At 35.3% G+C, this 16,103-nt stretch overlaps 2 protein-coding genes across 3 annotated transcripts; one reads left to right on the plus strand and one right to left on the minus strand.

Annotated features, from left to right (window-relative positions):
• The first annotated feature begins 211 nt into the window (after positions 1-211).
• WOX1 (WUSCHEL related homeobox 1) lies at positions 212-2,583 on the plus strand. Its single transcript, XM_048083662.2, has 4 exons — positions 212-868; positions 952-1,275; positions 1,449-1,537; positions 2,092-2,583. The coding sequence occupies exons 1-4, from the start codon at positions 727-729 to the stop codon at positions 2,473-2,475; spliced, it is 939 nt and encodes a 312-aa protein (XP_047939619.1). The 5' UTR covers positions 212-726; the 3' UTR covers positions 2,476-2,583.
• Positions 2,584-11,270: 8,687 nt separating this feature from the next.
• On the minus strand, positions 11,271-15,822 carry XPL1 (S-adenosyl-L-methionine-dependent methyltransferases superfamily protein). 2 transcript variants are annotated; one of them, XM_089058920.1, is made up of 12 exons: positions 15,567-15,822; positions 15,271-15,386; positions 13,978-14,115; positions 13,759-13,896; positions 13,525-13,668; positions 13,183-13,293; positions 12,642-12,783; positions 12,252-12,532; positions 11,997-12,158; positions 11,855-11,908; positions 11,667-11,741; positions 11,271-11,586 (listed from the first exon to the last, which is right to left on the minus strand). In XM_089058920.1, the coding sequence occupies exons 1-12, from the start codon at positions 15,634-15,636 to the stop codon at positions 11,488-11,490; spliced, it is 1,530 nt and encodes a 509-aa protein (XP_088915046.1). In that variant the 5' UTR covers positions 15,637-15,822; the 3' UTR covers positions 11,271-11,487. The 2 variants fall into 2 exon arrangements, with proteins under 2 accessions (XP_088915046.1, XP_047942062.1); XM_048086105.2 differs by having other exon boundaries at positions 15,472-15,818.
• Between the last annotated feature and the right edge of the window lie 281 nt (positions 15,823-16,103).

Raw genomic sequence — 16,103 nt, forward strand, 5'->3', positions numbered from 1 at the left:
TAAACCAATCACTTGTTCTCTTTTCCTTTCAGTTTCAAAGTACAACAAAATGATGGGCTTTAATGTAATTAGGGGATGACAAGCACAAATATGTGTTTGCAAAGTTATTGAACACATAAGTGCATAGTTATAGAGAATGAATTGCGGTTCATATAGAGGTATTTATATATATAAGGATGAATAATTACAAATATTCCAGAAAAGTCACAAAATTGTTGTGATAGGAAAAAAGATGAGAGGTAGGGAGGGAGGGGCAGTTCGGATTGAGAATAAGTGTGAAAGGCACGAGACAGGCAGAAGAACAATAAATGATGTTGTAAGAAGGTGATGAGGCTTATGATAACCCTCATCATCGTCACGTCCCTTTCTCTTCACGCTTCTCGATAACTCAATACCCAGAATTCCGAGCACCCTCCCTTCTTCACTATTATCAATTATTCATCCCCTCTCTCTCTCTCTCTCTCTCTCTCTGCCACGCACTGCCCTCTTCATTTCCTTTCCTCTCTTCAAACCCCAGTCAACTTCCTTTCTTCCACAATTCGAATTTCACTCTAACTGTTTCAGCTCCCTCCGTACACATAAAAAAAGCTTTTATATTTACTGCCCACGGCTGCTCCTCTTGAGCTCATTCCCACCTTTAATCGAAAACCCTTATTTTCACTCTTCTTCAGTTGGAAAGCTGGTTTTCTCATTCCAAAAAGGCATGATCAGATAATCCTATTCATCATGTGGATGATGGGATACAGCGACGGCGGCGGAGATTTCAACACCATCCAAGACCGCAAACTCCGCCCCCTCATCCCCCGCCCCGCCTCTTGCCTCTCCCGCATCCATGGCGCCGACATTTTCGCCCTCAATCACCATCTCGGCAAGTCTAATCTCTCTCTTTCTATATCTCTATGAATACTACTACTACTACTACTAATAATAATGGATTGGGATGGACGGCAGCAATGGCGGAGCAAGGGAAGCGAGATCTGACGACGCAGCAAGTGGTGGTGAGCTCGAGGTGGAACCCGACGCCGGAGCAGCTGCAGACGCTGGAGGAGCTGTACCGGCGGGGGACGCGGACGCCGTCGGCCGAGCAAATCCAGCACATCACGACGGAGCTCCGGCGGTACGGGAAGATCGAGGGGAAGAACGTGTTCTACTGGTTCCAGAACCACAAGGCGAGGGAGAGGCAGAAGCGGCGGCGCCAGCTGGAGTCGTATCCCGACGTCGAGCAGGCGCAGAGCAATCAGCAAGAAAACGGAGAGAAGAGAGAAGAAGCGGCAGGTAAAGAATATTTATTTAATAAATTAATATTATTCCTTCCAAAACCCGAGTTTGTTTGGTAGCATGGAATTCTGCCATGAGAAGTTGCGATCCATTGCTTGATTCCGCGATGGGCCTTTGTTTGTATTCTCGGATTTGCTTGTTTATTTTGTTTTTCTGTTTGTCCGCACCAGCGAATACGACACTATTTGAAGTTGAACACACCAAGGACTGGCCATCTCCTACTCACTCTACTACACCTGCTGCTGCTGCTGCTGCTCAGGTTCATCACTATCTCCCCCCCTCTCTCTCACTAGCTAGGGCTTTAATTTGGTGTTGAATGATAGGAACATTTTTTTTTATACTAATGTGGTAGTTAGTAGGAGTACTAGTACTAATAAGCTCATAATTATGAGATGATTATGGAAATTAGGTTGTGTGGTTGGAAAAAGTATAATGTTTCAGGGGATAGGAGTGAAGAAGCAGCAAAAGCTATTTTTGTTGGGAAATGAAAATGATCCAAAAGCTGCATACCTTCCTTTCTGTCGGGGCTGCATTTTGTTACTAGGGTTTTGGGGATTGTGCTTCTTCATTACTTTTTGGAAGCAATGCAGTGGACTACTAATATTACCATCAAATGACACTTTCACCCTTCACATTTTCCATTCTAATTACATACACATTGATATAGTACTGTGTTATTTTTCTTTTATTATCATTTATAGTGAATAAAGGAATTTAGTATTTGTTGAGATATTTAGGGATGTCAGATTGTGATTTAGGTTAGTGTTTGACTAACGCTTAGCAAGTTTTGCATGCAATAAATATGATTATCAGAAAAGTGGAGAGGCAGAGGCAGAATGTAAAGCAGATGATGGATGGGTACAGTTCGAAGAGGAGGCAGAGCTGCAACGGAGAAGGAATGCCACGTTGCAGATGATGAATTTGTCTTGTTCTTCTTCATCATCCTCTTCCGCCCCCACTTCCACTATTCCTTCTACACTTGCTACTATGCAATTCAACCCTCAAGATTTCTTCAACATTTTCTTCCAACCCTACGACCACTCCTCCTCCCCCGCCGCCGACGCACAGACCCTCCAGCTCTTCCCCCTTCAGAGCGACACCGACTGCCACCGCCGCCAGGATATTCCGGATGCTGTTTCCCTCAATAATATTGCTGCCCCTTTCCAGTTTTTCGAATTCCTTCCTTTAAAGAATTGAAAATTAGGGTTTTCTCCAAATTGAACTTAATTTGCTTCTCAATTTAATGTATTATGATATGATGATATGCAATGGAATTTGTGCTTCTTTCTTGGTTTTATTTTATCATTGCAAATAGCTTTGAATATTCCAAATGAGACGAAAATCAAAAGTTAATGTGCCTTGTATGAATTTGTCATATGTTGAAATTTGGGTAAAATCAAATAAAGTGGTAAGCTAATTTGAGGAAGATTGGTCTACCTTTGTTGACAATAGTAGAAGGAGAGAGAGAGAGAATCTCCAATAAAATCATAAATTTAGAATTCAATGAGACTGAAACTATAAAGGGAGGTGACTCGTTAGAATCTTGGGATAGGTATTGGTAATACACTATAGACTATAGTCGCATTCAATGCTAAATTTGTGTGACATTAACCGTTATCTATTACACGGATGTTTTATGGAGTATATTAATTGTCGTCTTTCATTGAAATTTTTAATTTTTCTTGCATACCAATAAATGAATATGTTGTTGGGGTAGGAGTTTGGCTAGGGTTCAACACCAGTCTAATATATATCGTCCCTTCTCATAGTCGGTGAGAAATTGTCGAATTAATAGGTAAGGAAAACACACATGTAGATGTAGTGGTGGACACAAGATCTTCTTTAATTTAATGTATTTTATGAAAGAGTCCTACTTGTTATGTGATGGAGCAATACTTGTGTGTGAATGAGATAGCCACAGCAGGGGTCGACAAATCACAAATTTTACAAGTGTAGACACTAAAAATAAAAAAAAAATTGAGGTGCAGTGGTTCATACACTCACATTTAATATAAATTGTTTTTATTATTACACATGGATAAATAGTACTCCTATAATTTATGTTACATATAGCAACACATCTACTCTGAACTTCTAGTGCATTTTGTAAATCAATATTTGGAGTACATGATATTCCTAAAAGTATGATAAAAACAGATAATTGTTAGATTAATAAATTCTGCATTTTAGAGATGATTATAAAATTAGCTGTTTTAGATTGTTACACAATAAATGAGTTTAACCTAACTTTCGTAATTGAACTTTTAATTCGTAATTAATGGAGTAGTTAAATTAGAAGATTAAGAAATAGTGAATTCTTGTATCTAAGAACATAAAAGATTAATTCAATTGAAACTTACGAACAGAATCAACTGCATTGATACATCATACATTATTTAAAATTAATAGAGCAATATAAGTAACAATGCGCACTCTTTAACTGTTTACTATTAATGCCAAATTAAAATTTTTTAAGTTCGGATTTCCCTTTTAAAGGATTTCATATATATGAAAATCATCCATTAAAAAAATATGGTGTTAGTGACGCAAATAAAATCCGCAATATTTCAAATCTTGTATATTTTCCAACATTTTAAAAATGTACCCTGTAATTATTTCAGAAAATGTTCTTGCCAAACTACAAAATAAACCAAGACTTGGCAACCTTCAATCATGCACCATCACTAGAAATTTACAGCCCTCGACTCTTGGCCGCTATATATTGACCTGATTTTGTACATCGATTTTTTATTCACAAAGACTAAGGTATCCCTTTTCTTTGTGTTGATTGTACGTTTGTTGTTCGATGATCACTGAATTTCTTCTTTAGGAAAAAATGAGAAACACCAAGATATTCATTCACTTGAAGATGACAAGTATAAAAACTACATGGGACAGATCGATTCATGTAGTTATTTTTTACATTTAATTATAAATTTCTTCTAGCTAGCTTGTAAATAATCGACTCAATCCATTGCAATGAAGCAAAGGTAATATATTGATTATAACAAAATAAAAAGAAAGAAAAAAGAAGAAAATAATGAATTAGGTAGGATTGAGTAAATTGTGATGAAAGAAGGAGAATTGAGGAGGATAGAGAATCGTAGTGACATAACATAGGGGAAATCAAGGTAGTGATAAGGAGAGGGTGGTTTTTGATGCCCATAATATGATTGTCCTTTCGTTCATGCTATATGACATATGATACAACCATTTTACACATTTAGATGCTATCACAATTACTGTGCTGTCCCTTTTCGAATCTTCTCTGCAACCATTCTTATTTCACCCTCTCCTTTCTGTCTCTTCTCCTTCCTCCTTTAATTTCCACACACACACTCTCACCCTCTCTCTGCATATTTATATCTTTTTTAAATCATAACTTAAATAAGAACGTACTCATAAATAATTTGCATTCAACCCATAAGCCACATGCATTCAACTTTTGCACTATACTTAATGACATGAATATACTGAGTATATACTTTCCATTGCACTTATGGTATACATTCAATATGCAATTGATTACTGGAGAGAAATGAGTCACTCACCCAGCCACCCTTGAAAAACTTTATAAGAGAAAGGGTTATCCAATGATATATAGATGTGACATGATTATGACCAAGTTGATGTGCGACAAGAATGAGGAGTTTCAACACACCCTTGCACGTGTGGGCCGGAATGCACATCAGATTTTCACACGCGCAGATAAAGAGATCCACATCGATTTGGGCATGTTCTGATACCATCTAGAAGTGGACCATTCATATCTTTAAAGGCCTTATATGGGGGAGAGTTATCCAAGAATATATAAATGAGACAGAATCATCAAGAATGATAATTTTCAGCTGTCTAGCTATGAAAACATTCTTATTTGAAAATCCCTATGCATACTATGTATAGGAGTTATTAGTTCTTCATGGAACATCCAAGCGATACAAATCTCTAACTCTAAACAACTAGGTATATGATTCAAATTTCAAAATTCCTCCTCCAGTAAAAAAAAACCTAGCATGTAAATTATCTCTAGTTTATACACTACAAAGAGATTCTAGCAAAATCAAAATGAATTAAAAATTTGGTAATTTATACATAGAATGATAGAATCATCTTGTTCTGTGAATAACCAAAATTTAGGTAAGTTTCATATGAAAGACTTTCAAGTATATCGACTAGAACATAATATCACCAGTATGATTTAGGATTGTGGTACTATTATTACGAGAAATATTGATTCATAATAAAAATTAATTATTACAAAATCGAGATTAGTTGAGGAATTTAATTTCTAGGTAGTGAGTAAAATGAGGGTACTGGGTTTAACAGTAGCACAGGTCATCCTTATAAGAGAAAATATTTACTTACATGAATATGTCCCACTGTAATTATGATGGAATGATTTATCTGAAAAATATATATTGAGTTAGAAATAGAATGAATATACACACAGATATACTTGTGGGTGTGTGTGTGTGTGTGTGTGATATTTTCTTGAGTTTAGTGTAGGTGTGTCGTATTCAATCTGCATTGTATAACTAGCCTTTTCTACGTTACACAGGTCTGCCTAACAACTGCTACATAGGCTATGTTTGGCCTCTGATATGTACTAATAAAGGAAATTTGACATTTCAATTTACATAACTCATGAATGTGAGTAAGGACAAAGGAATTACACTGGACACCTAAAAACCATATCACTCAGGCTAATCTGCTTCAAATTAAATTACGTTTTACTAATATTTAATTATTCGAAAATATCACCACTTCTACTCTTATAGAATTACAAGAATCATTCATATGAATTCCAAACTATATTAGCTTAGATGTCACTATGTAATTTAACTGACATAGCTAGTCATTTTGTGCAATAATACTGAGAAAATGATATCATTTCTTTCAAATATTATAGTGCCTATATGACATTTGTTTATCATATTATAATTTTAAAAATACAATAAAAAATTTCATAGCATTTATAGTTTGAAGTTCAAATAATAGGTCTAAAATCAAAAGAGTTTTGATAAAATGGATATCATTAAACTAGTATTTGTATAGGCTAGATTGGTCGTTTGATGTGTGTAACGTTGATAAAATTGATATCATTAAACTAGTATTTGTATAGGTTATACGGTTGTTTGATGCGCGTTAATCGTAATATTCAGTTGAGTTTTATAACTCGAATCCTTTGTTTCCAACTATTTGGAGTTTAACGAGTTTGTTAAAGATGTGCTAAGAATACAAGTGAAACGGGCTAAAAATCGAACGAGAGAGTTAGTAAGTCTACTTGGTCCAAGTAAAACCCAAGCACAGTAATAAGGAAAGTTTACTCGATCCGAGTGGAATATAGGCCACCCTCCACTCCGCCCGAGGCCGACCAATATAGATAGTTTATTTAACTCGAGTGGAATTCATACCATTTTCCACTCAGCCCGAGTAGGATGTCCAACGGCCAATACAGAGAGTTCACTCGGTCCCAGTGGGATTCATTTCATAATCCACTTGGTCCGAGTGGAACCCATTTCACCTCGTCCAAAAGACTCACTTGGTCCGAGTGGAATTCACATTTTTATTCATAGAATATCATCTCTTGCTGAGTTATCTACTCTATCAAAAATGCGATAGCAGCTAAGCATCATAGTATTAATTTATCTTATTTTCAGTCTCAGTCTTGTAATTAACTGAAGTTTGTTAGTAATAGCACAGGAAAAAATTTGTGCGTATAAATTATTTACATATTTATAGTAAAGGGTCTATATATTTTTCAAAAAGTAAATATACATGTGCCGTTCTGATGGTATCCGTATGTATAAATTTGAGGCTAAATTATTTGTTTCAAGTACTCTCACAAAAGTTAGCGGACTATTTATAAATTGTGACCAAATGAATTGAAACTGCAACTACGGTATTTACAGGTAAAATAGTTCAAAATGTCCCCATGCTTGCCAAGACAAAAGTGAATTAAGTCATTTTCCTGAGATATATATAACTCATTGTTATTTATTTATTTTCTTTTCATAGTAAGGTCAATTTTCACTTTTAAGAGACTTATATTGCCGACAATATTTTCAGAGGTCCTCGATCAACTATTCATTTGGACCCTATTGCCGTATAATACAATATTTAATTTTCGAAAATTACTCTAAGGTCTTAAAATTGAGTGCTATCATCTTTCTCTAATTTATAATTGAACATATATATTAGAAATAATTTAATGGTTCCGTCGGTAACACTGTCTGCCTACGGAGTTTTGTTAATTTCCGATAGATATTTTCGTTGTTAAGTAGTGAAATGTGGATGAATTTAGCCAAGGCTTATGTAAATATAGACATATTTTGTAGTACGTGAGTGAATGCGAATCTTTCTTGATGAAAGGCCACTGGGACATGACCACTTTATAACAAGAATAGGAAAAATGTCTGATGTTGGACCAGCAATCTGTATTAAGCACTTAAATGTTAAACAAGTACACCTTCACAAATAAAAATGGTGTCCCATCTCGACATGAATAAATGACTAGTCTTTTCATACCTTAATGTTACCCCCGCTTAATTAAAAATTAATTTATTGTCCCTATTTAAAACATGGATTTTCACTCGAGCATGTTGATCTAATTAAGTAAACTATAATGTTCTTTTTGTAGGAATGTCCCAGAGGTGAGAGTTTTATGTTATACTCCATAAATATTAAACATTTAATGATGGGGTCAATTAGAATTTAATTTTTAATAAAAGTTAAGTAACATAAATATATGTTTTAATTCCAACCAAATTGTCCCTACAAAAAATCTGTTCTGTCACAGTGTGGCCTGCAATCTAGGGTAGGCTGGTCACTACACCTTTTTCTAAAAATATTATTACTACTACAATAAAACAAGAATATAAGTAACACTCCAATATACTTATAAATTTAATGAAGGATTGAAAAGAGAATTTTTAATTATTTTGATAACAGAATATTGCCAATCATAATTTATTAGTACTATTTTGTTATTAGATAAATGCCCTAATTTAATATGTTTAATTCCCGTGAAAATTTGATTCTTAAACAAATCCATATGCAATTAATAACTCGCAATAATTCAGGGGAATAGATCATAAATTCATAATAGTTATTTGTATTACCCGCTGTACATTTACTTTTCATGACTTTTACGATCTGTATTAATTTCTATAGTTAATTCCCTCTGACTTTTAGTTATTTAATTTTTTTTCACTCAACTTTATTTAATACTTACTTCATCCCATATTTGGAGTCACTTATTGTTATGGCTCGGATTTTAAGAAAAAGTTGAAGTGTATAATAAATGAAGTGAAATGATAAAATGTGTAATAAATGAAGTGAGATGGTGGAGTTGGTTAAAGTGAGTCCCTTTTGACTTTTGATTTTTGTTTTGATTTATTTTAATGTAGATAATGACATTTTTATGTAATTTTGATGAAGAATGGGGTAAAATTGTATGACCAAATATGGAAAATTCTAAAAATGACTCATAAATTGGGACGGATTTTTATGGCAAAAAGTGACTCTTAATCTGGGACGGAGGGAGGAGTCGTAGTAATTTTTTTTTTCTTTTTTATGAAGATTCTCCATTGTTTTTATTTTTTGGGGGGATGGGGGGTACTTTAGTTTTATTTTTTTCGTACCTTCGTCTCTTAGTTTCTTCATCATTCCTTTCTATGAATGAGCAGAGTAAATAAAACTAACCTAAGAAAAAAACATGAACTTGGGATGTCTAAACCCCAAATTTATGTCATTGGGCCAAACTAGCAGCTTGAAAATCTAAATTGGGCTTTTTCTCCCAATTATTAAGCCCAAATTCTACATAGCAGTAGACCTTTCTCTCTTGTCCTACTTGGAAAAGAAGGATTCTTAGATCTTTTTTTTCCGATAAAATAAAGGCAAATCACATTTAGAATGGGTGAGCAAGTCAAAGAAACAAACAAATCTAAAATAAAAAAAATAAAAAAAAAGGCTATAGAACCAAAACACCTAAATTAATAAGAACGGACAAAAAAAACCAACAAAAGCTCACACAGAAAACAAAGGAAGGAGTACATAGAGAGGTCACCTTAGCAACGGCCATCACCTTTTTGCCTAACTTTGTCTTGACCATCGTCTAACTTTGGGCAGCTCCTCGCTCATTTGACTTGGTAGAAATAGAAATTCCGGACACCAAGCTTTAGTCCATGATGATAGAAAGCATAAAACAGGATCCATAGACAAGCATAAGGAGATGTTCCAGCAGCTACAACAGAAATACCACAAACTACTTAAATATTTACATCTAAAGATGATGTGGGAAACCGTTTCTGGATGCTCTTTGCAAAAGGCATTCAGATTATCTTCAACATTTGGGAAGCCGAACTTGAATAGCCTATCCTTGCTTATAAAACAAGTTCTACATATCATTCCTCTTCCTCCCATTATACCATGGTCCAGATGTAAATTTTTCATAGACGCCCCCTCCGATAGATTCCGACGTCGGCCGTTAGCTTCTGTTAAACTTTATTTCGCCGACACATTTTCCAAAAACATTCTACATATTTATATAATATATTTTAAAATATATGACACTCCAATATTTAAATTTACTACCATACCTTTTAACATTAAAAAAAAAACATATCTCACATTGTCGGCTTTGGTGTTTCGATTTTGCAAGTTGTGTCCCACGTGTAGAGTCGAGCATGCATATCAAAAAAGAAATGCCAACTTTTGATTCAAGAATAAATTTTGAATTTCTTTTTATTTGAAGAGTGGACCAGTGGCATTTGATAATATTGATTAATAGATCTTAAATAAACCCTTTACCACCTTTTGAAATCAAAATCGTTAAAAGGTCAGATGGATTTGTTTTTTCATATTTTATAGGTTATGATATTTTTGCAAAACTGTGATATCAAGTCCATAACTATAAGTATAGCTGTATAGCAATAGAATGGATTAAAACTTTTTCTTTAAATTATAAATTTATCATTTAAATATGTTTCAAATTAAAACATTGCACACGCCATTAGTTAAAAATGTTCAGTAGTGTTGGAACATTTCTTTTATCGCAAAGACTAGGATAAAAATTTTATGAGTTAAATAGAGTTATAATAAAATAAGAATTGTATTTCATCAATTAAAAAATGACCTAATTGAAATAGAACAATTCAAAAAGAAATATGATTCAATTAATTTTCCCTTGGGAGCCAATTATCTGACAGAAGTTGAATATAATCCCATTCAGAAATTCTGAGAGACTTTCCAACCAAAAGTCTTCACCATTGCAAATTGTCGGTATCAAAATATATTTAAAATAAATTTTCAAGTGTGGAAAAATATCTCCAAATAAATCCCAGAAAAAAATGTTGGTTTTAACAGATAGAATAGTTATTGGTATAAAATGGAGTTTGAGAGTATTAAGTGAAAATTAAGATTTGAATCCAACAAAATCAGGAGATTAATCTTGATTCATGTCATTTAAATCTTGGCCCTTAAACTACTATTTTTGCTTCTCTGCAAAAATAGTCATATTTTTTCATTTCAATCTTGATTCCATTATTAGTCTCTATTTATTTATAATAGTATTTTTTTTTTATTATAAGGTGGCTCTCATTTTCTTACTAGAACATTTCAAATTTTTTTCTCTGGGCTTCTCGGTATTGATGAAATGGAATGATGGAATAGAATGTGATTCCTACTTTCATTCTATTCATTTACTTGGTGTGATGGAATGAATGAGTGAATGGATGAAAATGCAAAGAAAATCCAAGGAAATTGACATTTCATTCTAACCTCCATTTCATTCCACCTTTATTCCATTCCATCATACCAAGCATGTTTATTTTAATCTTTACCAATTTTCCAGTAGAACATATTTATAGTTTTTTTTTCCTTCTCTAGTGAGGTGACTCTCATTTTCAACTACCTAGGATTAATTCATGCCTCCAAAGATAAATGGCTACAAATTGCATGAACGGGTTAATAACTAATTCACTTCTAACAAGTTTTGAGGAGGTAAAATTCATAGATAAAAATATGACCATTCAAGTACAGAACAAACAAAGTAGATGGATGCCTAGAAACTGACTGTTAAGAATAACTGATGGCATCAACATACACAGATACAACACACTACACCCATATTATTCAACACCATGCCTTTTATTGAACTAAAACAGATGGATACTAATACGACGAGGCACGGTAAAACACCCGAGGATTTCACTGTTTCTTGCCGATAAACAGACCCCACCTCTGCTCCCCCGAGGAGCTCCGCACGAGCTTAGCCTTCCAGCCTCCAACTATGTCGTTGTAGTCCTCCTACATATAGAAGCAACACGGAGATGGAGCATTACTATCCAGTCATGAGCAGCAGTGGAGTAAAACAAATGAAGTCTTACCTCAGAGAAGTCGCTTATAAATGTTTCCTTGTCCTTCTCCACCGTCGCCAATTCCTTCTGGAGAACTTTCAAGAACTGCAAAGCAAGAAACGACGTCGTTAGCTATGCCCCGTCTACTTCTCTCTAAGGGTAAGGGCTTAGTAATTATGAAAAGTTAACGTCTGTTAAGTGGTTAGGTCAATAAGTACCTGATCAGTTCGATCCTCAGCAACGACATCAACGAAGCCAGCATCACGAAGCATCTGCAAGCACAAGGACAGGGAGAAAAGGCTTGGTAAGGACAGGGAGGATTCAGATGTAACAGTGGTGTAATGTGATTGCAGTCGTTACCTGGCCATAAGCCTTAACATCGTGCAGATCATATCCCCTTTGCTTAATGTACTCTGCAAATTCAGCAGATGGGGTCCCAGAGTTTCTGCAGTAGTCGCTTATGAGGACTTTGCCTCCCGGCTTCAGCCACTTGTAGAACGACCTGAATAATGCAGGCTTGTCCTGAAAACAATGCCATGGTTAGCAAATCAGATGACATTGAATAAACTGTAGACCTTAGACCCTATACCACACAGTCCATGGTGAGAAAATTACTTGAATGTGAAGGATTGTATCGCGACTGTAGATCACATCAAATGAGCCATCGGGATACTCTTTCTTGGTGCAGTCGGCAACTTCAAATTCAACTGCACAGTTGAGGCCAATGGCACGCTCGAGAGCGAAAGAGATCATGTTGATGGAGAGGTCTATGCCAACAACATGAACGTCGTACTTCTCTGCCATATAGAAATCGCCTCCACCAATGCCGCACCCCACGTCTAGGACCTTCTGGCCGGGCTGAAGGTCCAGTTTGGCCACAAATTCACTAGTTGTTTCTGGTCATAATCAAGATGAGTGCATGAATGATACTTCACTTTGAAATAAGCATCACAAATTCTCAATGTTATATACTTTTCTGGTAACCTGAAACCTCGGAAGACATACCTAGTCCTCCGGTGCTCACGTATCCCTGTCCAAAGACGCGCTCATAGCGCAATATTCCACTGCATTTGTATTGGACTGTGTCCAAGAATTTCTGGAATTTCCTGTCATCATCTGAAGTAACCTTTTGCCAGAGCCAGCAAATCTGCATCAAAAAGAACAGATTAAAAAATGATTGCAGTATATTTCTACTCTATTTTATATAGTTTGAGGATTAGATTTTTTTTTTTTAAATGACAAGATATCAAATGCCAAACCTCCCTGTTATTATGTAAATTGATTAACCCATAGATACCATTTATTTTCTGGGCTTATGAGAAGTTTATGTTTTACATACAGGGCAGGCAGGTTAATTTGAAGCCTAAATTCAAGTATTCAACAACTAAAACCTTCAATCCTCATTACGATCAAAATATATAAATAATTTAAAAGAAAAAAACTAACAACACAACAACACGTTCCATGCTTCTAACTAATGTTCAGTAGGATTCACGGCAAATATATGACAGGTGAAACAAGTTTGAGTAAAGTCGAACAACATTACCTGATTCTGATTCTTCTTGTTTTTCACATAAGCTCCAATGCACTTGCAGCCAATGAGAGCAAGCTCAAATGAATTCCCAGAATTGTCAGCCGATTCACATTCTTTGAACACCTGAAACAGATAAATTGAGCCAAAGTCCAAATATTTTATGAATTATTTATATATCTAGAGAAAACTATTATGAAATGATACAGATCGGTGTTGTGGTCTGTTATCTCAATTATTAGGTGAAGTTAATGAATCAACATCAGCAATATTTGTCGTTGACTGTTTCACAGTGAGAAGGTCTTGAACATGACGCGATCTTTAATTTTAATGTTGCAATTAAAAAAAGGCTCGAACCTTGGTATAGAAACTTGGTTCACGGTAATGAGTGGGATTAGACTTTCGCTTGTGATCACCGGACTGATGGAAACACGACTCTCTGAAGAAGATATAGCCACCAACTTTTAACCATTTGACCAGTCTCTTTGCAAGGTCCTGAACCTGAAACGAAACAGGCCAAGTGTTCATCACATAGTAACAAACAGAACCAAAAGAAAGCTACAATCAAGAAAAGGAGGTAAGAAGCTTCACCTCTTTGTCCGAGAGATACATTAGTAGCCAGTTTGAGAATATCACGTCCAGAGACCCTTCAGGGAAGGTCAGGTCCGGAGATGTCACGTCAGCGCAGATAAATTTGACATTTTTATGATGCCCGTTGGTAGCTTCGTTCTGCAAGAAAACAGAGCCGTTAGTTTTGGCTTCAAGGGTTATAGCAAACTACGTACTTAAACAATAGTTGATCTAAACTACCTTCTTTATCACACTTTCAATGAAGTCAAGAGCAATCACTTGACCGGCTGTTTTAGCCAGTTCACTGGTGAAGCGGCCAATGCCGGCTCCAAGCTCCAGAACTGACTTTCCCTCAAAGTGTGGGAGCAGAGACATCACCTAAGAAGATTTTTGGTGCAGAGAAATGATTAAAGGAAAAATTAAAGACAAGAGATGAGAGACATATGCCTTATTAATAAATGAAATAATATGGCAGACATATGGCATAGTATAATACAGTCACAGATAAAAATAATAAAATCTCAGAGCATAGATACCAAATTAGTGCGTGGCAAAGGAAAAAACAATACTATTTTCGAAAAGCATGGCAACTAAATATACCATTTAAAAGGAAGTCCAATAATGGCTACCTCCAGAAAATACAAAGTTCAGCTATAAAATAGTTACTAAAATGGCAAAACGAAGCACTTTTTTATATTCCTTTAGCTGAAAGTTTTGGAGGGAATTGCAGAGTAGTTATATTAGATGGTTAGCCTCCGACATTGGTGAACTCGAACATGAGACTTTGGCCTCCGGTATTAAAGGCCAACCCACATGCAAAAATAAATTATTTTAACTGCAGACATCAAAAGTCACACACATACATAATTCAACATCACTTTCAAAGCATAGGTATGACAAAACAAGTAGTTGGAAATTTTTCCTTTTTTAATAAGATTCCCATAAGTGGTCATAAAGTAATAAAATGATTCGAGCTTGCATAATCATCAATTATTTGGGTCGCTAGAAGCAAAATATAATGACTGTAAAACAAAAATATGCAAAGCATAATCAAACTACTGACAGTTACACATACAACTTTATAGTAGTACTCCACTAATTAAAAAGAGGTAATAGTCTGTAAATATTGAATTTTAACCAACTAACACACGAACTTGAAAATCTGGTCTTAAAATTTTCAATTGCTGAATGTTTAGTTTAGTAGTAGTATGATTTTGCTAAAGAAACCGAAAATTTCGATTAACTTCGCCCTCATATTCAATCGGCAAGATACATCTATCTCATTACCAAATTCAGATGAAATTAGTGTTCAACAATTAGCTGACAAATTTAAACACTGGTATCCCTAAATAAAATATTAAAACTCACCAAAGATTCCATCTTTTTATTCGTGCATTATTAAAAAAGCAAAAAATGACATCAAGATCCTCAAACACACGCACACACACAGCACAAAAATACAAGAACGTTCCATCTTAATACACATTTTTCACATTCTAAGAAAATAGTCAAGAGAGAGATTAGAGATTAGACCTCAGGCCTCTCTTCTTTGTCAAGATCAGCCGCCTTGGAATCAAGCATCATAGCTTCCAGTGTGAGGTCAGCAGAATGCTCCGTCCAGTAACTCTTCTGAACCTCACGCTCTTGCTCTGCAAATTCCAATTCCAAACAAAAATGCAATTAAAAAAATACATCATCGAAATTAGTTAGGAAGATAAATTGAATCCAATAAACCTTGAACGGCAGCCATGGTGAGAAGCGAGAGTGAGCTGGGGAGAGAGTGGAGAAGGGTTTTAAAGGGATGGAAATTGGCAGAAAAATCTAACAACCCTCAATGGCAATGCGAGATCTTGAAAATGTCCTGGATCTGCGGTTGCAAGATTGACCCTTTTGATGCATTAGTTGTGGGTAAAAGAGGTGGAGATGGAGCGCTATTTATAGCGGAAAATCGGAGATACTCATTCAAGAAATTGGTGTTAAAATGAGAATCCCATTTAGGCGTGTACCAAGATGAAGAAGGTGATGGATGCGGAGATTGGTAGGTGGAACTTGGAAGTGAGAGGATGATTGCACGCCCAAATGGGCCACTACCACGTGAACCTACTCTAGATTCCCAATCTGATTTTTTTGTTTTTTAAATTATTAGTAATGTTTTTTATATTCAAATGAATACCCTAGATTCTTTGCTGCATCACACTATATTTTTTAACTCTTCTGTACTCATATCTATGAAGATTAAAAGGCTCCCAATCAGTTTTTTTAAACTATAAAATTAATAAGAGTGAACTACAAAAATGTTCCTGGACTATGGGTTTATCTCACCCATAGTCCCTGTACTTTAAAAATATCGACAGTAGTTTCTGGAC

The sequence above is a fragment of the Salvia hispanica genome, chromosome 5 (genome assembly GCF_029641045.1).
Source record: "Salvia hispanica isolate PSC_SH4W2 chromosome 5, Shi_PSC_v1, whole genome shotgun sequence".
Taxonomy (NCBI): domain Eukaryota; kingdom Viridiplantae; phylum Streptophyta; class Magnoliopsida; order Lamiales; family Lamiaceae; genus Salvia; species Salvia hispanica.

Coding starts and splice junctions, on each gene's coding strand:
- WOX1 (XM_048083662.2), top strand. CDS start 727: ATGTGGATGATGGGATACAGCGACGGCGGCGGAGATTTCAACACCATC. Junction 869..951: donor CGCCCTCAATCACCATCTCG/GCAAGTCTAATC, acceptor GATGGACGGCAG/CAATGGCGGAGCAAGGGAAG. Junction 1,276..1,448: donor GAAGAGAGAAGAAGCGGCAG/GTAAAGAATATT, acceptor TGTCCGCACCAG/CGAATACGACACTATTTGAA.
- XPL1 (XM_089058920.1), bottom strand. CDS start 15,636: ATGCATCAAAAGGGTCAATCTTGCAACCGCAGATCCAGGACATTTTCA. Junction 15,387..15,566: donor ATCTCGCATTGCCATTGAGG/GTTGTTAGATTT, acceptor TGGAATTTGCAG/AGCAAGAGCGTGAGGTTCAG. Junction 11,909..11,996: donor ATGTTAAGGCTTATGGCCAG/GTAACGACTGCA, acceptor TTGTGCTTGCAG/ATGCTTCGTGATGCTGGCTT.